Source organism: Biomphalaria glabrata, chromosome 7 (genome assembly GCF_947242115.1).
Source record: "Biomphalaria glabrata chromosome 7, xgBioGlab47.1, whole genome shotgun sequence".
In the NCBI taxonomy this organism is placed as follows: domain Eukaryota; kingdom Metazoa; phylum Mollusca; class Gastropoda; family Planorbidae; genus Biomphalaria; species Biomphalaria glabrata.
In genome coordinates this window covers 17,066,271-17,090,631 of record NC_074717.1, presented here as the reverse complement: position 1 = coordinate 17,090,631, position 24,361 = coordinate 17,066,271, and the positions used below count along the sequence as shown (strand labels likewise).

General features: G+C 33.4%; 2 protein-coding genes across 8 annotated transcripts in view; one reads left to right on the top strand and one right to left on the bottom strand.

Annotated features, from left to right (window-relative positions):
- The window catches only part of LOC106070295 (enhancer of mRNA-decapping protein 4-like), a 65,702-nt gene extending 49,657 nt beyond the window's left edge, over positions 1-16,045 (bottom strand). The window contains exons 1-7 of one of the 7 annotated variants that reach the window (XM_056036706.1): positions 16,021-16,045; positions 9,538-9,659; positions 5,848-5,893; positions 5,017-5,103; positions 4,610-4,724; positions 4,313-4,418; positions 1,682-1,871 (exon numbers count right to left, since the gene is read on the bottom strand). In XM_056036706.1, the coding sequence (XP_055892681.1) occupies positions 1,682-1,871; positions 4,313-4,418; positions 4,610-4,724; positions 5,017-5,103; positions 5,848-5,893; positions 9,538-9,659; positions 16,021-16,025 (671 nt within the window). In that variant the 5' untranslated portion in view covers positions 16,026-16,045. Of the gene's footprint in view, positions 1-1,681; positions 1,872-4,312; positions 4,419-4,609; positions 4,725-5,016; positions 5,104-5,847; positions 5,894-9,537; positions 9,660-10,013; positions 10,592-13,065; positions 13,566-13,797; positions 14,177-14,254; positions 14,571-15,822; positions 15,903-16,020 lie in introns of those variants that run through there. The other 6 variants (XM_013230165.2, XM_056036710.1, XM_013230156.2 and 3 more) reach the window with 6 other exon arrangements.
- A 3,739-nt stretch (positions 16,046-19,784) lies between these two features.
- The window catches only part of LOC106070283 (RING finger protein 17-like), a 63,997-nt gene continuing 59,420 nt past the window's right edge, over positions 19,785-24,361 (top strand). Inside the window, exon 1 of the mRNA XM_056036705.1 lies at positions 19,785-21,982. Coding sequence (XP_055892680.1) covers positions 20,237-21,982 — 1,746 coding nt within the window. The 5' untranslated portion in view covers positions 19,785-20,236. The remainder of the gene's footprint in view (positions 21,983-24,361) is intronic.

Here is a 24,361-nt window from a genome sequence, read left to right as displayed (position 1 = left end):
GATAAGAACTTTACTTTATATCTCTTTTTTGGAGTTCTCAGGACAAGTAAATTTTTATTTTTATATGTGGAATACAGAAACAGAAAAAAAAACTAAGAACAATAAAATATGGCAAGAATGAAATCAATAAAAACAAGTGTTCTAAAACAGATAAGAGCCCTAAAGCTCTTATGCAATTATAATATTATTTCTATAAGGAACATCTTAAAAAAATATACTTCCTCTCCACCCCTTCCCCCCCAAAATAGTCACTTTCTATTAAAATGACAGCATGTGTACAAATGTTTTACTTGCTAGTGGTTCGGGGATGTTGTTATGTCACTGATACATTGTAAAAAATAAATGTAGGAAATGCTTAACATGGATTAAAATCTCAGACACACTTTCTTTGGCATTGAAGACGCTGTCATTTTACAAAGCATGATTGAAGCTACACAAGATGAATTGGAATGTTTTTTGATGTATTGTTCTATAAATTAAATAGATTTCTTTATAAAGGAAGTCTATATGGTGAATTGGTAGAGCATATGGTAGTGATTTCACAGGTTTGTCATTTGTTAAGTTGATTCAATATTTCTAATGACAATCATTGTTATATGATCTGCATTAGCTTGTTCTATTGTAGACAGGTTAATATTCTCATTCTTCTTTTTCTCTTTTATCTCATTTCTTCCTTTCATCTTTTTTTTTTGATAATTTCTCTTCACTCCATTTTAATGCATCTTATTTAGGAATGCTGACTTTTTGAAAGATTAATGAATTCTTTTACCTTGAGTCTTTCAGATGTCAGTGAGGTTTGATAAATGATGAATAGCAGAAGGCAAAATAGAAATATTGTTTCACTGTAGTAATGCTTTTTTTTTAGAAATAATGAATCCAATATTACCAGTTATTGTAATGTGAACTCCATACAATTCCAATGTAACATTTATAACATTTAGCACCTTATCTGATGAAAGAAGGCAAGTTTTCTTTGAGAGTACATTGACAATCAATAGTTACAAAAGATCCTTAATTTTTTTCAATTCATCATCATTCCCCTACATCTAGAACTATATCTACTATTTACATTGTCAAATAAATCAGTCTAAATGATGGTAAAAAGAAGCACAAAAGCTCACTCAACCTTTAACTACAAACTCAAAGACTTTAATTAAATTCACAAACTACAATAAACTATCAAATCTAAGTTTGAATACAACTAATCAGGATGAACAAATGAACCTCAAATCCGTTCTCATTTACTTTTGTACAGTTCTCCAAACACTAAGCTTCAAAATAATTCTAATAGCATTTCTACATTCTTTTTTTGGTCTTGTTAGAAAGAACTAGTAAATATGTTTAATTGAATTCATAATAGCCAAAACTCTGCAATCAGTGAAATGACAAAGGCCATACCTTTGTTCTTGTCAAATTGAGTGGTGACATTAAATATGTGGAATAATCTTTTACTTTTCAAGCCTTAGATTAAATACTGACATTTTTCAGAAACTTTTTAAATGTAGTTATTTTTCAATTCTTCAAGCCCATAATAAAACAAAGCACAGAAACTAAGCAATTTTAAGTGAATTACTGCATTTTATCGCAATAGTATTTATTTATTGGGTTTATAAATATCAAGTTAAAATGAATATTAATTTATCTAGTTCTTGCAAATTTGGATATAGTTTAATAAGGATACAATATGCTGTCTCCATTCATTATTATAGAATAAACAAATAAATTTCCTTCCTCATCTGCTGCTGCTAAAATAACATCATCTGATAAGGCAAAAGCTATATCCATAACACAACCTTGGAAATCCTTCAAAAGGACTCTATGGGCAGTCTTACGAGAAATCACACGAACATTTCCAATATTTGGTGGTTTGCCTAAGATAAAAAAAAATAAACATAAAGTTACCTCACTTGTTAAAAAATAACATAGAAAAGTTGTGGGTTTTTTTCTAAAACAGAAGGTTATAATTGTTTCATTTGTGAAAAAAGTCCAATAATTGCATCGGTTTGTTTAAAAGGCTACTTCAATAAAAATACATTAACAGCAACATAATAGAAATAAGTGTATTTTATTAAAATTCAAAAAGCTCATTTCATTAGGAAATTGACAGCTGAGGACTTACAAATTTTTGCTTTTCACTATCCTTCACAATGGCAATAAAAAATATGGATAAAACTCTGGAAGACCTTAAAGAAGAGAAGAATTGTGTAATTTTGTTTTGTGGACCATCATGCAATTCTGATTTGAAGACCATATAGATTGTTTGTCAAAGAGTCTCATTAACATCAAAATTAGATTGCAAGATCATCAGATACATTTAGCCTTTTACACAATAGAATTCCATGCCAAAAAAAGAGAAAAGAAACAAAGAAAATCAATAAACTAACAAAATAATGAATGATAGCATATTTTTTTCATATGCACTTTTACAGAGCAATTTCATAGCTAAATTATCCTAAACGTTGACTTAAGTGTTGTATTGAATACAGCCTCTCTCTTGAATACATTGATAAGAACCAGATACTAATTCATAAGACCTTAATACATATCATAAATCATATAGATAGATACATACATATTGTAGTAAATCTACAGCAAGCACTCAACAAAAGAAGGTAATAATAGACAATGTATTTATTGACAGTTATAAAATACAAAGCAAACATGAACTTCAGGTATAAAGTCAATGGAAGTCAATGGAAGTTCTACAAGTCCTTTTCTATCTCAACACTAGTACGGGCCACTGACACAATTCCCAGTGTCGCTCCTCAATACAGTTCACTGGTAGCACGAAGGAGAGCCCTTAGTCCCACACAGCTTAGACTCCAATATCTTGCAGATCAATTCAGCCGGATGTAAAAACAGTCCTTCTTGAATCAATATGTCGTTAATTACTCTTGTTGAACAGTGTGCTGTTGCGCACCATAAGTGTTGGCGCAGAAGCAGGGTTATAGCATTGCCCTCTTCTTAGCTCTGTTCGTCCTGAACAGATTCAGGTGCACTACAAGGTAGTGGACGTTGGTCAGTTCAGATTGGAGGTCGCTCTGTGGGAGCCACAGACAGAAGAGAGACAGTTCCCCTCTGGTCCATCTGCACTGTTCTCTGCATGTGCTGCTTTCTCTTTCTCCAGTCCTTTCTAAAGACAATGTCGTGGTCATTGATTCAACTTCTTCATGACCATTGTCACTGATGCTCATCCTCTGACATGCATAGAGGTTCACCATTGTTATGTTACTCTCACATAGAATAAATTTACTTTATTTTAGTAAGACTCAATAGATACAGAAAATGTCATCTATTCCTCGTGTTAAACATTGTTGGTGCATGCAAACAGGATTTATAAAGTTGACTTTCAAAATGCAATTTTCAGACTATCAATAAGCAGACTGCTATGATAAGTATTAGCTTACTTAAATGTCTAAAGAATTAATAATGTAATTTTTGTAAAAACTCTAATAGCACTTTTTCATGACAAAATTTTAGGAGATTTTAGGGGGTATTTTAAGGAGGAAATGTATGACACATTTATGTGTGTGCACCCGTGTGTGATACAATGAAAAACATACACAAAACTAGACTGTATTTGTAAACAAAATGATGGGCAACAGACTAAAAACTAGATAAAAGTATTGCTCCTTCATGCTAAAGGAGGGGTGGGTTAAGGCAAAGCTAAGTTGACAATAACGCTGACATTTGCATACTGAATCATGGCGTTTGGGAGGGGGCAGGGGGGGGGGGGGGTTTAAGATTGACCAAAGTAACATTCAAAGACAGTAATGGGAACAGACTTTTAAAAAATTTTAGGAAAAAAAAAATTTTGAACTGGTCTTAAAAAAGATGTTGCTGAATTTTTTTTAATTAAGTAGAATCATTTTATTTAATATTTTATTTAATTAATGTTGTTTTACATAATAATTATACTGTATAAGCTTTAGACTGTAGACTAGATCTAGTGCGTCCTCAGTCGTAATACTGAGAGGAAACAACCATTTCTTCACTGCCTGCAGAAAAAATTATGTCTGGTGAAATTCTGGCAGTCTTCAAACGTAAGGTCACACTTAAGCACACAGATGGCTGAATGGTGGTGTAAACACATCACCGGACAGCTCATTAGCACAGCCAGAAAGAATGCCTAAACATGCTGTTGCTTTTTCACATTTTTAGCAACAAATAAGAAAAATTATATTTCAAAAACTATTGGGTAAAAATTTAAGGAGTGGACACATTTTTTGATAATTTTAGGATTTTTAGAGACTTTTCATTTTTTTAGGATATTTTAGGAGCACTAAGAACCCTTGACAAAGGAATGCATTACCTTTTAAAACATATGCAACAAATATGGAATCTCTATGAACTGCCACTAAGTTGCCATGGTAATATCTCATTTCCCATACATGATTTACAACTGGTGTAATTTTAACCTGAAAAATCAGAAAAGTCACAATCCGATTATCTTAAATTTAATCATATTAACTTTTGGTAATCAAAAAGGTCACACAATAAATAATATTGGTTTAAAATGTTATCCACACTAATTTTAAAATTTGCTGGCTGATTTTTTTTGTTTCATAAACTGCATCTTTTTGTTCACACCTAATTGTTACTTCATTACCTTATTACTACCAGATGATTTTTCTACAAAGCTAGCAGTATTAGGGGCTACATATACTTCAACTTCTGGATTATAAACGCTAACACTTGTCTTATCATCATTGTCAGCAAGATTTCTATGGAAAATAAATAAAATAAAAAATAAAAAGCAAAGTTTAAAGGGAGATATATAACCAAACAAATACTATATAGTCATTATGTACAGGTCACTTTTTAAAAATTTGGCAGACAAAATTGAGTATTATATATAGAGACAACACTAGCAGCATGCACATGGTAGTAGTAAAGCATTGTCAACCTCATACAACCTCATATTCAACTCTACCTGACAGTTTAAGAAGAAGAAAATACTGAGTATATTTGAAGTCAACATTTAATAAATAGCTATTAAAAATCAATTTTACTTACATAATCTGCGGCAATCTATTACCACCAACAACAGTTTTCAATGCTTGAGACAATGTTTCAGAATCTCCAATTCCTTCTGACAAAGGCCTGTAACAAACAATTATTAATGAATAAAATACTATGGTTGACAAGTGATAAGAGCCGAAATATTATAATAAGACATTTTTGACACAAAAAGTTTTTAAAATTTATATTTAATGGGCTTCATTATGTGCCATACTTAAAAAAGAAAAAAAAAATACTTCTGTTTAAAAACAAAGCTTATATTAAGTGTAGCTGTATCAATTAGATTGGATAAGTCATGTAATTAAATTTGTAATAAATATAGACTAACAATAATAAATCTGTGTGAGTACACATTTTTTTGCAAAACTTTCATGCTTTTAGCTTTGTTAATATACTATGATCCTATCATTTGTCTGATTCAGTTGGAAAGGGGTAGGGGGAGTAATGAGGGGTTATTTAAAACTGAACGCTCTGAATTTGAACTCGAGGCTAAAGCCTAAGCACTGTGCCAGGGGTATGCTTATAGAAGGTTTTATAGTTTTCTATTGTCAGTTTCAAATTTGTCTCTCTACAAAGTAAAAAGGGGACTAATTCAACTTATACCACCATATCAGTTAAGTACAATTTCTTTCCCTTGTTCAAGATATCAAACAAAAATAATTAATTACCAATAGTTAATTAACTAATTGGTTAATTTTTTTTTTATGACTCTTGTCAGATAAAAGAAATAATTGTGCAAAATTTCAGCTTGATCTGAGATTGGTTTAAAAAATAAGATTATTAAATCCTCACAAAAACACTTTTAAAAAGTAGTACATTATTTACATTTTATTTCCATCAAACTTGTAGCTGTTCTTTACACTTAATTCACCTGTCAATACAAAAAAAAAAGGAATTACTGTAATAATAAGAAACCAATTTGGAAGTGTGCATGAAGTTTTCTTTCTCGTTTAATAGTTGTGTTTTCAGGTACAGGAAACAGTTTGTACTGGGCTTCTTTTGTTGTCAAAAATAATGTTTTTATGTCAAGCTTAGCTTTATCATTTATCGGAGGGGGCCTTCTGACAGTAGATTCAATTAACCCTACAGTTTTCACGGTTTCCCGTTTTAACTGTATATACACAAATGAACACACCTCACATTTATGTGTCGAATCAGGTTAATATTTCAGTACAAGTGTTATTAATTTAAGTTCTATGATTTAGTGGCATAGTTAGATCTATGTTATTCTTTGTTTTGGGGTATTGGGCTTGGTGCTACAATGGAGTGGGTGGTTTTGAGGTTGACTTGGAGACGTGACTGACTCTTGATTGGTTTGAGCCTTGCATATCCGTGTTGTAGTATTTGAAGAGTGGCCGATACCGAGTGTGCAAGGCGTGAGGTATGTTCATTTGTGTACTTAATGCATTAACCTATTATCCCATGATTCATACATATTCTGAAAATTAATTATTTGTATTATTTAGTATTAAATACTGTTATTGTTCAACGATCGCTGACCACTTATTTACAGTTTGGTTATTATGAAACCAACTTCGTTTGCTGTTGTTCTTTGATTAATGCATTAGCCTGTTGAAGTGGGGAACCTGTTTAATTATATCATCCCATAGATAAACATGTAAAACCCACCTTGATAATAATCATTAAAATTTTGTGAAAATGAGCTAATTACAACAAAAAAATTAGTTTTAACACCTGAAATAAATCAAACTTTAATTGCAATTTTATTAATAAAATTTTTCTACGTTCTCTTTTCGACATATATATATACAATTATTACATAGTACATATGTATATTTATTAACTTATTTTTATTAAAAAATTTTACAATGATTGAGAATAATCAATATTATTGCATCTAGATGTAATGCATGCATAAAACTATGGGACAACAACAGTGATGAGCTGATACACATTTTTAAAATGTTCAACATTAAACTTGCAACTTGTATAATAATATGAAAGATGGCTGCCTCATCAAGTACCAGGGTAAAGCTAACCCTATGCTCTCAAATCAAGGGTCAAGGATAAACCCAAGTTCAAGGTAAGAATGTTATTTTATATACATTTTTTTCTGGAATTTAACCCTCTTAAGACTGTGCATTTTAGCATGTATTGTGCCAAAAAGACGGAGCACTATTTCCAGCCTTTACACTTCTCTTACAAAAAAATTCATAACAAATAAACTAACTACTTTACATACATAAAACTATATATATTATTGAACAGAAATGAATTAACTAATACAATCTGAAAGAATCCAACAAAAATATTTACATTTATTTAAATTAACTCATCTAATTTGCATAATTTATGCGAACAATTAAAAAAAAATAAATTAAAAAACAGAAAAGATTAACAAAAACTGTGAATTTTTAAGAGGTTTTAGGCTTCAAATAGTCCTAACACTTATGTTTGGGGAAACAAGGCTCATGGAGACACTTCAGACACATAGTTCTACTTCTTTTCCACCCCCCAGGTATTTTTCTGTTACTACAGACTGAGCAGTCTTTTTCACCATTGTTGGGGATGGGGCATATCCCAGTTCCTGTGGCAGCTTCAGGGCCATTTTTCTTGCTTATGTGTCCTTGGACAAGGGCTTCAATAACATAAGTATTAAAATCATATCTGTTAATAACTTTGCCGGTTGCATGCTCCTTATATAAAATGTAGGCGTTGAGCAGCATATGGGACAGAATGTTGAAAGTTACTTTCTTCCAGTACTTGATGGTCCTTCTCTCATCTAGATAAAAATAAAGCATCATATCAGTCTGATCCACTCCACCCATGTGCTTATTATAATCTAAAACTGTCACTGTTTTTTTTTTATTGTCTGTGGTGCATCTCCTCCTTGAGGTAATCCTCTTCTCCGAACAGGAACATCCCTTGTTTCAGCCTTATTTTTTGTAGACAAGAGCAGTACAGAGTTTTTCTGGGATTTTTTTTTCAGTAAATGCTGTTGCCAATGTCTTCCCTTGCCTGTATATTATGATTTCACCAGGTTTCATTTTAGCTTTTAGACCTTGATGGAGTTCCTTTCTGTTGCCCCGAACAGTTCCTGTCAAATGGGTATGTTGGTCAGCCAATTCCTGGATAAGTGGCATACTTGTAAAAAAATTGTCTACAAAAAGGTGGTATCCCCTCCTCAAATATGAGCCCAATCTCAGCAATCTCATGACAACTTTGTGGGCTAGTCCTCTTTCATTGTCTGCCTAGTCATTGATGGTATCTCGCTTTCCCTTATACACAAAAATCCAAGGAGATAGGCTGTCACAGAATCCCAAAGCATAGAAAGTTTTATTCCCCATTTATGGTGATGTTTATTAGGGAGATATTGAATCAACTGAGTCTTGCCTTTAGTACCAATCAGGCTTTCATCAATACATATCTCTCTATGGGGTTTGTAGTAATGCCTTGAAACTTGGTTAGCATGTTCAATGAGAGGGTCAAACCGTGCACAAGGGTCGTAGCCGTCCTGTCCTGGTCTAGGCAAGTGTGTACTGTCCACCATACGAAAAATTTCAGGATGAGTTCAAACCTATCCCTACTCATAACCTGGGGAAACCAGGGTGTTATTTGAGAGCTAGATGTACTCCAGTAGGATTTGATGGTTGGCTTTCTTATCAGGCCCATATTGAGAAACATGGAAATAAACGCCTTCATTTCAACCACAGTGACAGCCACCCATTTATGACCCAGGGATCTTCTTTTAAGTTGTGTGTTGGACAGAAAGTTGGCAGATTACTTATTTGTCTCCCTAACAAACATCTGAACTAAATTTAAAGTAAAATAAAGCATGAAATAGTCTACAGGGGTGCTAATACCTTGGGGCATATTTACAGGACCAACAGTTTCCAAAAACTCGTATGGGTCATCCCTATCAAGCTCATCACCACTAAGTCTAAACCATGGATGGGCATCGTCTACATCGTCAACACTAGATCTACTAGATCTAGAGCTATCACTTTCAAAGCCCTCCAAATTACTGCCCTGATTATTATTGTGGCTATCAGAGTCACTACAATCAGAGTCTGTGAGAATACTCTCATCAATTTCATTGTCTGACATTTTGAAATTTGTACCCAACACTAGCTAACTTTAAAAAATGAAAACAAATTACTTATCGTACAAAAAAAAGCAAAGGAAGCCGCCATTAAAGTGTACCAATGTGTAAGAATAGTAATAACTAATCTGATTGGCTGATACTAACACTGGCTAGCCAATCTTATGGTTGGAAACATCGGCCGCGTCGTCTTTTTCGCCAAATAGCCTTGGGCTGATAGATCGTCCGCGTCATCTTAAGAAGGTTAATATGCCCGCATGCTGGGGTAAGTCCTCATACTGAGCGCATTTGAATAATGGCCTCATTAACAGTTGGCATAAAAAATTATCTACTTTCGACTCAATAATGATATTTCTAATTTCAAAACAGCAAAGCCTTATATGTCACCATATTTCCAATATTGTTTTATTTATTTAAAAGCCTATCTGATTAAAGTGATACTACTACTTTACCAGACTCTTCCTTTACTGCCAGTTCTTCAAGTTCTTTAATAAGTCTGCTTGTGTCTGTACTTGAATTAATATTCACTGAAGAACTATTGTCAAATGTCTCCATTCTATTTATCAGGCTAGATCTAGATAAAATAAAAATTTAAAGTTTAAAACAATAATTAAGAAGCTATGTGTTCAGTTCTTTACCTATGAAAAAATATATAACATTTTTAATAATGATCAAAAATATTGAATTATACCAGAAAATTTTCTCTCTAAAGTTCTGACATACAATACAAATTTTTTAGCTAATTATTCTAAAGTTCGATACTTTTTCTTAAAGTGTTGATATAGTACAGGTACTGGAGAAACTTGTATATCTATATTTTCACTGGAGAAACTCATATATCTATATTTTCACGAAGCAACTATGGATCCTCTCACAGAAATAAAATTAATGCCTGGACATTAGCTTTTTTTTTGTTGGAATGATGTACCTCACACAGCAAGTGCTGATACAGTTTGAGATCAGCAGCACAGGTTCTGCCAGGGTGAAGCACTGAGTGCTTCAAGCTGCCCAAGGGTCGCCTTTCCCATGTTTAAGTATGACAGCAGAGGTTTGAATTCAGAGCTTTCTTCTAATAGGTGGTTAGCCTGAAGCTTACTCGCCTTTGTCACTTCTCCTGTCAGTTTTTCGAAAGACCCAATATCTGAGTCACATATAAAGACGGTGAGTTGGTCTAGTCATGAGGCTATTTAAGATACATGCCTTTGGAAGAATTTACAAGTGCAAAATCCCATTGATTTATTTAAGTTCCTTTAGCCTCTTAGGTGCTTGCTAAGAAATGGTTTTCACAGATTTGCAATTTATGAAAGAATGGCCTGCATACCCTAATAAAGGGTACCGGTATGCACAAACACTTCTTATGCCCATAACCTTCTCATTTGCCTGAATTATAACGCCACACACACACACAATACTTAAAAACAAAGCACACTTTTCTTTAGATTAAATTTGCATCTTAGGAATGCCAGCATTATAATACCCCATCGCCCCACACATATATTTTGCACATGAATTATGATTATAAAATTCAAGTTTCTAAGAGGCTGAGGGGGGGGGGGGGGGGGAGGGAGGAGAGAGAGAGAGAGAAATAAGTGATATTGAGTTAACTGGTAAGGAGTGTAATTGGGAGGGTGTTTGGGAGGGCATTACTAAGCGGGCTGTTCCAGTTTAAATATATAGAATGTACTGCCTTTCATTCATGACTAAAAACTGAAAAACATCATCGGCAATGGGCATAACGTGCAGTGATGTAGCTGCAGAAGGCGTGACATAATTGTCATGTTGGTTTTTTTTTGTCCCACTTCGCCGCGAAACGAGGTTGGGGTATCCCATTTTCTTTTTAAAAGTCTCTTGTAAATATAAATCATATAATCATGTGATACACCGCTGTACGAAGAAATGGATGACCTATCAATTCCTGTTTGAAATTTGAAAATAGCTTAAGCAAGTACGAAACTATAGCAGGTTGAAGTTTATTCTTTGTAACATCTTTGTATTCTGTTGACCCCCAAGAAAATTTCAAAGCTCATCAATTGCCAATTCTATGTGTGTAATTAGTTTTTTTGTAAGTATGGACACAGCTGCTTTTGATTGAAAGTAATTCGCGATATCAATAGTAGGTCACCTGACTGGGTCCAGCCAATCCTCTTGTGCTTATAGGCTGTATAAATGGGTCAAATGAATTTTTCTTTTATTGTGTTTATCAATGTATTTAGCCGTAAAAACAAACAATTTAGTTGATTTTGTATTTCTTTTTTAATACATTTGATTTTAGGCCATTTTTTTATGACATGGTCACAACTCCAATGTACATTTGAATTAGATCTAGATATCGCCAGGATTGGGGGGGGGGGGGGGCTGGCTATGAATGACATTTTGGACGCATTTTCACACTTAAAATATTATTTCATAATGTTAATTAAAAGTCAAATAAAATTAAAAAATCACAGGAATATTAATTTTAATGAATCTTAAAATGTTAATATATATTTTTAAGGGAATATTTAGATCTATATAGATTTTTTTTTTAATTCAAAGTGACAATGTAAGACAAGTAACCAAAAGTGGGACAAAAAAATATGTAAAATACAAAGGCAAAGAAGAGGTCAAAATAATTAACTAAAAAATTTATAACTTTTGAACTTATCCGATTTTCAAAATTCTTTTTGTGTCATTTATATCTGAAAATTATCCTTGCATGTAAGTCATATAAATAAATAACTATTTTATCACTGAACGCCCTACTATGACTAGATCTATGTATTGTATGAAATGTATGACTATTGACTATATATATAGGGCCTATATATTAACTCTTTGACTGCGTTGTTTTTTTTTTTCAAAAAAATGCTACTTTTTTTTTTAAATAAGAAAATGTTCCAAACATGGCTAAAACAAAAATGTATTGTTTAAGTACCAATAATGCTATAGTAGCATATTTGGTATCAAAGTAAAGGTAAATGAATGGAGAATGTGAACATGTAAACATCTTTATATTTAAATATAAGATACAAATTATAATCTAAATAATATGACACTCAGAAAAAAAAATGGATGTTAACTTTAGATTTTTTAGACCTAAATTTAGATTTTGTTCTTTGTATTACTGTTGAAACAGCATATTTAGACTATTTACAGCATTTTCAAAAAGAAATGTGATAAAACAGTCAATAAAAGATGATGAATCATTGAATATATTATTATTTTTACCTGGTTTTTTAGTCAGAAAAAAGTGAAAATTATTGCGCTTTTCATTACTACCAATAACAATAGATACCAGTACTAAATCTATCAACCAAATGCACTCAAATATTATGTACATTTGAATCAATGGGATATAGATCTAGATTTGTCTTCTTTTTATTTGCCTAGAACATTTTTCATTCTAATACTAAATATAAGATACAAATTATAATCTAAATGATATGACACTCAGAAAAAAAATGGATGCCAACTTTAGATTTTTTGAGACCTAAATTTAGATTTTGTTCTTTGTATTACTGTTGAAACAGCATATTTAGACTATTTACAGCATTTTCAAAAAGAAATGTGATAAAACAGTCAATAAAAGATGATGAATCATTGATTATATTATTATTTTTTTAGTCAGAAAAAAAAGTGAAAATTATTGCGCTTTTCATTACTACCAATAACAATAGATACCAGTACTAAATCTATCAACCAAATGCACTCAAATATTATGTACATTTGAATCAATGGGATATAGATCTAGATTTGTCTTCTTTTTATTAGCTTAGAACATCTTTCATTCTAATACTAGACCAGTGCAAGACATAGGCTAGCGAGAGATCAAAGCATAAATCTCTCACTAGAATCTAGCTGAAGGACAATAAAAATTCTAATTCATTATACCTAAGATCTAGACCTAGATCATTATTACTATTCATTTGTAATAAATTATGGATCCTAGAATAGTTTTATATTTCACTTTTATTTAGTAGTAAACCTTTTGGAGTACTTACAAGACAGAGTGCAACTTGAACCTGTATAAGTAGGCCTATAGTCATGGTGATGATTTTTACTGATAAACATACTAAATAACAATTGCTACAAAATATACCAAGAAAAAGCCCAGCATGGTGGATGAATATTGTATTTAGATCTACCATTTCTGTTGTTTTCATTTATCTTAGGCTTAGATCTATAGGGATCTAACCAGGTGTAAAGATAAAAGCATAGATCTAGTCAACCTTTATCTACATTCCAGACCAAGCCTAAGCCTAAGGACAATACTACTTATACTAGATCTAAATCTAAATGCTAATAATGTCCAAGTCTGTTTCATCCTATGCTAAATGTAGATCAAGATCTAAATTTTCATTATTACTATTCATATAAGTATAAATAGAACAATTATAAAACTTCTTCAGTTGTAAAAATTGTGGGTGTGTCTTGGACAAGCATAGCCATGATGTTGTAGATTTTTACAGATAAACAATACTAAAAAAAAAAATAGAAAATGGGCAAAAAATGCCCACAGTGGATGATTATTTCATGTAGATCTACCATTCCTTTCTTTTTATTTATCATAAGCTTAGATCTAGAGTCTAAATCTAGAGATAAAAGCTTAGATCTAGTCAATCTCGATCTACACTCTACAGACACTACACCTAGCCTACTGACAATAATAGATTTAGATCTAAATACTAATAATATAGATTAAATAGATATAAATACGCTAAATTTAGACTTACCTGGATCTAATCTACTAAATCTAGGTAATATCTAGATCAAATTCTTCATTATTACTATTTATTTGTGATAAATTTTAGAATAATTATAAAGTTTCTTCAGTAGTAAACATTGTGGGTGTGTCTTGGACTAGCGTAGTCATGGCGACGTTTTTTTACATCGTAAAAAATGTAAAAATAAATGTCTAAATAAAGCCAAAAGTTTCTAATTTCTATGTAAACAAAGGATGAAGAACTCTTTTATAAAGTAAAAATAGTTCCACTGTTGTTAGTTAAAAAGTTTAATTTAAAAATGCAACGAAACAAAGGTAGGGTATGAATGTCTATGGGATAGACGTTCCGTGCGTTTAGGGGCAGTCAGACCGTCTATGGGATAGACGCTCCGCACTCAATGAGTTTATATATTATAAAAATATTAATATATGATCTAGATTTACATTAATTTCAAATTTTAATTTACCCTTTGCAAATCATACACTCACACTACACAGTGAGTGAGTGACACTGATTTTACTTTCTAGTGACACTGACAGCCACTTCAAGTGCATAAACCCAATCCAATCTTATAAAAATAAAAGTTTATTTAGTCAATTAGTATTTAGAGGAACACTTCATCACATTCTCCTTTCTTGAATGCGTCGTTTTTTTTGTTTGTAATTCATTTGTTTTTATGTTTGGAGCAAAAATAAACGATTCGGGACTGCGCATGTACAATTTTAGATAAGTTCCGGTAATTTTGTTCCGTTTTTCCAAAGCAGATGGCAGTTTTTTAGATTCTCTGTAACCATGTATGTAAAGCTGTTGTTTTAACCTCCCCCGGCAATTCATACCCATATAAGGGATGAAGGCTATATTATGAGCCTGTTTGATCGTAGGCTGGTGGATCTATCAAAATAAGCTTCCAAACATCTTTAGAAAGACATTCCAATCACATTCATACTGTTAGCTGTTAAATAAAATTAAAAAAGGAGGTGTTTCAATGAATAATAATGAATTAAACACATTCTCCTATAGTGCACAAGGCAAAATCGTAATAAGAAATATTATTGGGATTAATAAATCTATGATTTTTATCAATAAATAAATGTGACCTAGATCGAGATATCTAGAATATATAATTTATGAATGAAAGAAAAAGTGCGGGCTGCTAATTTGAAGCCAGAGACCATGCCCACTGCAGGTGATCACGCTAGGCGAGAGCTGGTGGTGAGGAGAGGTATACACTAAGCGTGTAGTGTCACAACCTATCATACAGGCAGTGGAGGGAAGGGGGAGAGAGTCATGAAAAGAATTATAAGCATCTATGGGAGGGAGGGGATGTTAAGGTGTAACAAAACGAACATCCAAATTATGAAAAGAAGAGGGTCCTTGGATGGGAATTAAAAGAAAGAGACAGAGAATACATGTAGCCTAGTTGAAAATATCATGTTTATTAAATTATAATAATTAATTTATAGATCTATAATTATATAGATTTATTTCTGTCTGTTTCTACACATAGATTATATAGGTAGGCATATATATATATTATATATATATATATATATCTAGAGAGCGAGAGAGAGGCAATATACTATAAATACATATTGCAGAAGTGAATCTACTTCTTTTAATACAATCTAAATAATTTTTAATTAACACAGATATAATTTATTAGCAATAGCATAGTGCCAAATAGTGGTGTATCTTAACGGTGCTCGAAACATCGTTTTTAGCTCCAAACATAAAAACAAGTTAATTATAAACAAAAAAAGCGACGTGTTTCTTAAAGGAGAATTCGATGAGCTGTGCCTAATATAAGAAGCTACTATAGTTCCCGAAAGTCGGTGTTCAGTTATAAGAATCTACCATAGACCATAGAATGCCATAGATCTATTCTATACTTCTTTCAATTAGAATCAATCATGATTCTCTGTATCAACTGTACTGTATGATCTATCTTAACTAAGTCTATGACTATCACTATGACTATGGACACTATGACTATCATAAATCATGTAATCATGTCACAGTATTAATTTAACTCACTCACTCAACTCACTGACAGTCACAGTCTCACCATAATCATCATTATCATGGACATGGATGAGTGATGTCTATGAATATGATTACTAGATCTAGATCTAGTACTATTCAATAGAGATTATGTCAGTATGTGACTATTATCACTATAAATCTTAAGGATGTATTCTAGCAATAGATATAGACTTAAAGATCTAGTTGTACTCCATAAAGAAAAGAATTGAATATATCTAGAATCTAGATCTAGTTCTCTAGAGTGACGTTTCAAGTCTAGACAGACTACATCTAAAGCAGATCTCTCTAGTCTTTAGTTGTCAACCAGATGTATCAGTACAGTGCTTCCGTTCCGTATTTTTAAACTAGATTTAAACATTGTAAAATACCCAGCTTCTAATTGTAATCGTAAATCTCTAGATCTAGGTCTGACTAAACAAGGGGTGGGCGGGCAACCTTTTTCTATCGAGGGAACAGTAGCAATTCACACCGGTTACGCCGGCACCTTCGACATGGGAGGTCACGGTTACGCCCGTTGATTTGTTCCTAGGCTTTATATATTGTTTAAAATGGCCGGAAACCTCCTTCTTTTTATTTCAATAAACGAGCAACATTTTAACGATCAAAATAACATACTTTTTAGCCGTGAATTAGAGTATCTATTGCAATGAAATTGCACGACCCGCTTCCTTTCTCTCTCTCTCTCTCTCTCGTGAACTCCCATTTATTTTTACCTGTGCATCGTAATTTCTCCAACATAGACTTTTGAGGGGACACGAATATTCGTTCACTGACATTTCTTTCACGAACGAATTGTCAGTGAACGATTTGTCGTGAACCAACTGTCGGTAAACAAGTTGTCGATGAACAAGTCTATGTGAGCAAGGGAGACGCAAAGGCAGCTTTTTAGAACAAATATTGTTTGTATTTGCATTGTAGTTATTTTATATTTTAGTATTAATTAGGCGAAAGAGATTTACATTTTAAGGAAAAATAAATTATTTATCATATTACGTTGTTTTATCGTCCAGATATAACCTTTCTATGTTAAATTAGCAGCAAGATCGATTCAAAAGATTCTTCTTGATTATAGAGTCTACCCTATTTTTACGGCAGTACGGATGATCTTAGGACAACAAGCCTTTTACAAACTCGCATGAACTACTGTAGCTTTCCTCAAGCTGTGGAGGGGGGGGGGTCACCCCTTGGGAGGGGGGCCGACGATCTCTCATGAGGGCGCGACATCCTGAGAAATGAGGAGAGTGTGAAGCAATTCAAATTATTTTACATGGGTAAAATTAAAAAGCTCATTGTAGTTATCAATCAAATTTTGAATATTAACCCAGTGTAATGACATTATCAATATTTAAAAAGTTAAAGTAGTGTAAGATAAAGACTTCGTAGGCCTATCATCTACTAATAAGGATCTTTTAAAATGTATACCGTTTTTGTATGAAGCGTCTGCTAAAATATAGATTAGAAACTTTTTGAAGAAGACATATATATCAAAACGTCTCTACTGGCCTGACTCTTTTTGAATGGTCAGAATGGTCAAAATTCCATCGTCAGAATGCTCGAAATTCTCTCAAGTGTTTAACTTAAGTTGATCACCTTTGTGTGATAAAAACTAAGAAGATCGTGACAAGGCTTCTTACTGAACATGAAAATGATCTTAAGACATACGGTACGTCATAAACAATGGGTTTTTGAAAAAGAATTGATTACATTTACATTTGGCAAAAATCGATGATTAAGCTTACAGTATTGGTTCAACAAAATGAATTTCTATTATGAAAAGGAGATAAAGTTGATACGGGGGGGGGTGACACCCTGAGCTAACCGCACCGGGTGACACCGACCCTAGTGACGCCATTAGTCTAGGGCAGCCCTTGGGTCTGAATCCCTCTGCAAGCTGAGCATATAGAATAGTCTTCTCTGTGTAAGAAAAGCATGGATGCTGTGCATATTGGCCAGTTTCAAAACGTCCTGGTTGGAGACATGAATTTGTAAAAAAAAACTCCAGAGATTTTTTAGTTTAAACCCCCCAACAGATGACTTTAACGATAAAACTTCCCTTTTCGATATAAAATCTAAAATCTAAAGCAAACCTAATTCAAAGAGCGTAACCAAGAGAGGTTACAAATTTCTACCAGTGGCTGGGCCGCATTAATAAAGTGTAGTGGATAGTGGAAATTGAAAAAGAATAAATGTGGCTCAACTAAGATGGCTAAGTCGGATTTTAGGAGTCAGTTATAGAGATCGGGTTTCAATCAAAGAAATCCTAGGCCGAACTGGGAGTCGACCCCTTAGTAAGGTTAATGTGACAGAGCATCGCATGAAGTTTGCGGGACATGTTCTCCGACAAAATGAATTACGCATACTAAGAGTTGCGATGACATGGAGGCCATTACGAGGAAATCACAAACAGAAACATCCTAGTACAACTTCACACCACACTTTCATAGAGGTCCTCAGAGCAGGTGGGAAGAGATTCAGACATTGCCTGTGACAGATTTTTATGGAAACAGCTTGACGGCAAATGCGCCGAACGGCGCGGGAGGGTCTAAGTCTGTAAGAATAGCACATTAGGTTTTTGAAATAAAACTTTTTAATAGTTATGCTAAATGGCTCCTTTTGTCTCGAAAGGCAATGGATGCGCCCAAAAGAGTCAGTAGCCTACTGGTTTTGGCTTAATCTTGAGACGGGGCAGAATCTGGTGTGGCTAATCAAGCCAATTCTAGAACGGCAGACTTTGCCACAATTCATACATCTGTATGCCTCTGATTTAGGGCTAGCGGACAGGGCAGCTTTTTTTTTTTTCCTCTTGATTAAGGCCGCTTCAATTTTTTTGTTCTCAGCAAGGGTTGTCCCAGCACGCACAGTCTGTCTTCATGCACTCCGGTCTTTGGCTATGTTTTCCCACATATTTTCGCTGATGCCTGTGGCTCTCATATGTCTCGCTTGCAGACATCTCTATATGTTAAGTCTTGGGCGGCCCTTGGGTCTGACTCCTTCCACACGCTCAGCATATAAGATATCTTTCGTGATTCTACCATCTGGCATGCGGGTGACATGTCCGAGCTAGCGTAATCTTCTTTGTGTCAGGAGAGCATACATGCTGTTCGTATTGGCCAATCTCAAAACTTCCTGATTGGAGACATGGTCCCTCCAAGAGATGCCCATTATGCGTCTCAGGCAGCGCAAGTGGAAACTATTCAATCTGCGTGCTCTTGGTACATGTATGTTGACCAGCTTTCACTGCCATAAAGGAGAGTGCTCACAACACAGGCGTTGTAGACTAGGATTTTGGTCGCTGTGGTCAATTTACCATTTTCCCAGACGCGCTTGGAGAGTTTTGCCAATGCTGTGGTAGCTTTTCCTATCCAGTCAGCTCGATGTCTAAGTCAAGGTTATTGACAATTATTGACAAATTATATTTTACCTATATCTATATATCTCAAATCTTGGGATTTTTTCAAGTGCCATACTTGGTCTTTTTGAAAACATATCTGAAGTATCAATCTCTGTCCCGTAATTTCGCACTCAACATATGAAACAGCTCTAATGCCTAGATCTAGATATAGAATGATGTAGACTCAATAGAGATCTAGATCTAATATCCTCTGCTGACACTATGTACGACTAGTCGTCACTATATCTAGACTTAGGGTCTAGAGGCTAGTCTACGACTCCAGCTACTTAAGCTACTGAGCCTACTCTACTGACTACTCGTCTACTGTCACTGTGAGCTTAAAAGCCTAAGCCTAAGCCACTTACTCAATGACTTATTATCTTATAATATTGTCTTAGATTAGATTTAAGGCTTAATCACTATCTACACTACCAAAAAAATAACCAAGTCTAAGACTACTTAACTTACAGTTATAGACGTCTAGATTAGATCTAGCTAGACTCTAAAATATAATATTATTATATTATTATGAAATTATTTATACAATTATAGATCTATTATTATAATCTACATTATTCTAGATCATTAGACATTAGAATTAGATCTAAATCTAGAAAAGGAAGAATCCGAAGATCTAATAAAAATAATATTATTACTAATAACTAATTCTATAAGATTATCTAGGTCTAGATCTATAAATAACTCAGTATATAGAGATTAAATCTATCACTATCTACTGATGTGGATAAGTGATCTTACATGCTTCTAAAGGCTTAGTCCCTATGTATCAGTATATCTGTGACTGAGTCTCATTAAGTAATATTATTATTATGATCATCATGGTGATGATATAGATATCTAGAGTTAGCAGAATCTAGCTAGACTCTAGAATTATAGAATTTTCTTAATAACTTAAGTCTTAAGCTAGATCTTGTAGATCTACTAAGATTAAAGATTCAAGAAATAGTCTCTTTTTTGTACTGGCTTGGCTTAGCACCCTTTATAAAATCAATCATGAAGGCAATGCGGTGTACCAATTGTAATAAAAGATATGGTAACACTCACTTCAATGCTGCTTCTAAGGTTGCATCTAAACAGCCCTTGATTCTGAAATGTGGGCACACGTTTTGTGAATTATGTTTAACACGTAAATTGGAAAAAAATGAATCATATGTGTACACATCTCAAGTGCATTGTCCAACGTGTACGAAAGTTACATTTCTACAAAATGGCTTAAAAGATTTGCCATTAGATGTTTATCTTTTATCTTACATAGATATCAATCAACATGCCAAGCTTGATAGTCAACTTGCACATCTTTCTCAAGTTTCTCTATGTCCAAATAGAGCTTTAATACAAAAGGAAGAAGAGTCACAATTTTGTTATAATGTTAAACAAAAAAACTTTTTTTGTAAGGTGTGCAAAAGCAGAAATTATATTTATAAATGTGATGACTGTGAAAGTTTATTGTGTCATACTTGTTTTCAAAAAGTTCATGCCATATCTGCTCAAATGGAAGAACACAAGCCAGTGCCTTTCCAAATTTCAACAAACATTTCAAAAAATAAAAAGGATTTAGCTTTAGAAACAATCTGTAAAGATCACAATCGCCCTATTGAATATTTCTGCCAAGATGACTCATTTTCAATCTGTTCACGTTGCTACATTTTAGGGGATCATAAAAATCATTCAATCATTTCTTACGAAGAAAAAAACAAGAGTGTTATAAATGATATTGACAGCGAATTGAAAAGAGCTGTTGATGTTTTAGACTTTTTGAATAAAATAGACAAACAAATTACTCAGACTCTTCCAGTAGTTAAAGATGAAACTAAATCAGTCATAGAGAGCATCAACACAAGTTTTTTGACTCTTCATGCATTACTACAAGTAAGAGAAATGGAGTTGATTAACTCTTTGACATATTCATTAAAGGAAAATTTGCTACACATAGAAGAACAAAAGTTACTTCTTTCTAAAGAAAAAACTTTATTAGAAGCAGCAATTAAAGATGCAAACAAACTAATTGAAAATAATGCATTATTAATAGATGCAGAGACTTTACTTGAGATACTCAAAGGTGCTAAAAAAATCCCTTGCATTGTTGATAAAAAGATAGAAGCAGACATTGAACCCATTAATTGGGTTGAATCCAATTGTAACAACTTGTTACAGTCTATAAATGCTTTTGGGGAAATCAAGGGAAAGCAACAGTTACTTATTGATTTTAAAACTCTAGAGGAAGCTGGGAACATAAGCAGTGAGAATGCTAAAATCAGTATTAAATCTAATGAAACTGATGCAAATAAACATACTGTTATGGACATTGCTGTATCTGTTTCCACTTTGGAATATAATGAAACTTCAGTTTCTGCTAGAGCCAATAATGAAAGTGATAAAACTTCAGATCTAAATACCAAAGACTTTACAGAAAAAATAACTATATCAGAATGCTCCTCTCATTTCATAATAAAAGATAACAGTAACTTAACTGTCAAAGGATTACCACAACATGTAATTGTAACTCACATCAGGTCACCTAACAACTTTTATGTACAGCTACAAAGTAGCAAAGCACAGTTGTTTACACTATCTCAAAGTATAAATTCATGGTGCCAACGAGAGATGGGAGCCAAGAAAATTCCTTTTGCTGTTGCAAAAAATATGTTTGTTTTGGCACGATACTCTGCTGATAAAATGTGGTATAGAGCAAGAATAATTGATGTGTATGAGTCAAAACATGGAGAAGGACAACTGAAGGTAAGGCTTGGTTTGTATAAAAGATTAAAGTTAGGGTTAGAGCTAGGCCTAACTAGAGCCTTATGGGTTCAAACCTAGATAAGCACCACGTCAGGGAAGTTAAGTCAGGGTTTTTCAATTGTTCTTAAACTTATGTTTTGTTCCAGCCTAACATTATTATTATGAATTTCCTATTTTTATTGCTTTTTCAAGACTAAGAAACTTTTATTCATCCTGAAAGGGACATTTTTGTTATAATTAAATTGACTTTTTAAAAAATATAAAGATAAGAAAATTCCATATATATAGCAGTGATGGGAATTTTCCTAAAATTTCTTCTGATCCGATTTTCTAGCAAAAAAAAAATCAGAAATTTTCCTGACATTTAAAAAAAAAATAAAATCAGATTTTATTATTCTTCCATTTTTGGACGAATGCGAAATAAGATTTTTGATTTATTTTGAACATGCGCACATCCGGTCTTTTGAAACAGTTATAAGTTCTATTTTTTAAAAATATCTTGTGTTCTTATAAGTCTAGAATCTAGATTCTAGATAGATATCTAGATAAGATATATCTAGTTTCTTTAATTTGAATACTTTTGATCTAGATTATCTAGAATAGGTCTAGAGCAGTGTTTCTCAAACTTTTTTGTCTGCCGGCACAGTAAAAAAACTACTAAAATTTCGCGGCACACTAGGATGAACAACAGGTGTTCTATAATAACATGGAAAAATTATTATTACCTGTTTTTAAGTATTACATTCAATGTGAAAGGTGTGCCTGTTTTTGAGAGGAAATGCGATCTAATCGAGACTCTAAAGTCGATAGACATACTCGCATTTCATCGTCTATTGTAAGAAGTCTCTCTCTTTTCTTAGACTTGATTTCAGTCAGTACTGAAAATCCAAATTCATAAAATCATGAAGATATAAACTGATTGCAGGATATAACTTGTTGATTGAAATCCAAAACATAAGAAGGCACAACTCTGCAAAATTTGACTTAAGAACTGCATGATTTTTTAAAATCAATAAGCTGCTCTTCTTCTTCAGTTGTAAGATTTGTAGCTTCATTGTTTCCATATGGATAGCTGACCCATCCATATTCAAGACTTTTAACTGTTGGGAAGTAATACTGCAATGCTGACTGCAGGTGTGTCAAAGTGTTCAGAATTTCGGGGGTAATTTCTTTAGTTTAAGTACATTCGTTGTAAGTAGGAAAGCAGTCGAAGACTCCTTTCGAGATCTTACTTTGCCACAAAGACAAATTTTCACCAAGTGACCTCAGTTTTGAGGATGCAGTGATGGTCCTTGAAGAATTAAATTCAATTAATTTAATTTGTCAAATAAATCAGAGAGAAATGTCACCTTAACCCACCGGATCTTGTCATGAATAGAAAATCCAAAGTTTTTTTTTTAAGCCTCCAAGAATGAAATTAGTTCAGCCTTGAGTTGGACGACACGCTTTAACATTTTTCCCCCTGGAGAGCCAACGAACGTTGGTGTGATACAGAAGACATTTGTAGTCTGAATCCATTGCTTCACAGAGCTGAGAGAGAAGTCGGGATGCAAGCAGTCGAGATTTGATGAAGTTTACAACTTCAATCACTTGATCCAGAACAGACATCAAATCTTTCGCAAAGACTTGAAAGCAAGAGCTTCTCTGTGGATCATGCAGTGAACAACTAAACATTTGGATTTTCTAGACGCACAAGAGTGACGAATCCCTCTCTTATTCCCTGCATGGAAGGACAGCCATCAGTGCAAACGCTGACACAGTTTTCCCACTGTAGTTTGAAGAGCAAAATGTTTACGTTCACCACATTGAAAATATCTTCGCATTTGGTTGTAGTCTTTAAGTCTTTGCAAAATAAGAATTCGTTGACACATTTTTCATCCTTTATGCACCAAATAAAAGCTAGCAGCTGGGCTTTTCCTCTAACGTCAGTGGAATTATCAACTTGAAGGGAGCACAGCAGAGACACTTCATTGTCAGTCACATCTAAGTGTTCGCAGATTTGATCTTGTAGATCTGACGATAAGTCTTCAATTCTGCGCGAGATAGTATCATTTGACAAAGGAACTTTTTTAACTTTTTCGTCGGCATCGAGTCCTAGAATAGTTTCATGAACTCTTGCTAAAGCTGGTGCAATGACGGATTCAACTTCTGTGTGTGTGTTCTTAGGTAGTTCGTAAGTTTCTCTGCTTGTTTATTTTGTTGAGCCCTGATGTTTTCCAAGTATTCCTTCGGTTGCGTTTTTACAGCTGGATGTTTTGTTTCCAAGTGTCTCTTCAATTTGCTTGGAACAAGCGCCTCATTCGACAGAGTTGCATTCCAGATCAGACAGATTGGCAAAAGAACATCTTCAGGTCCCGAAGATATGAAACCATATCCGAT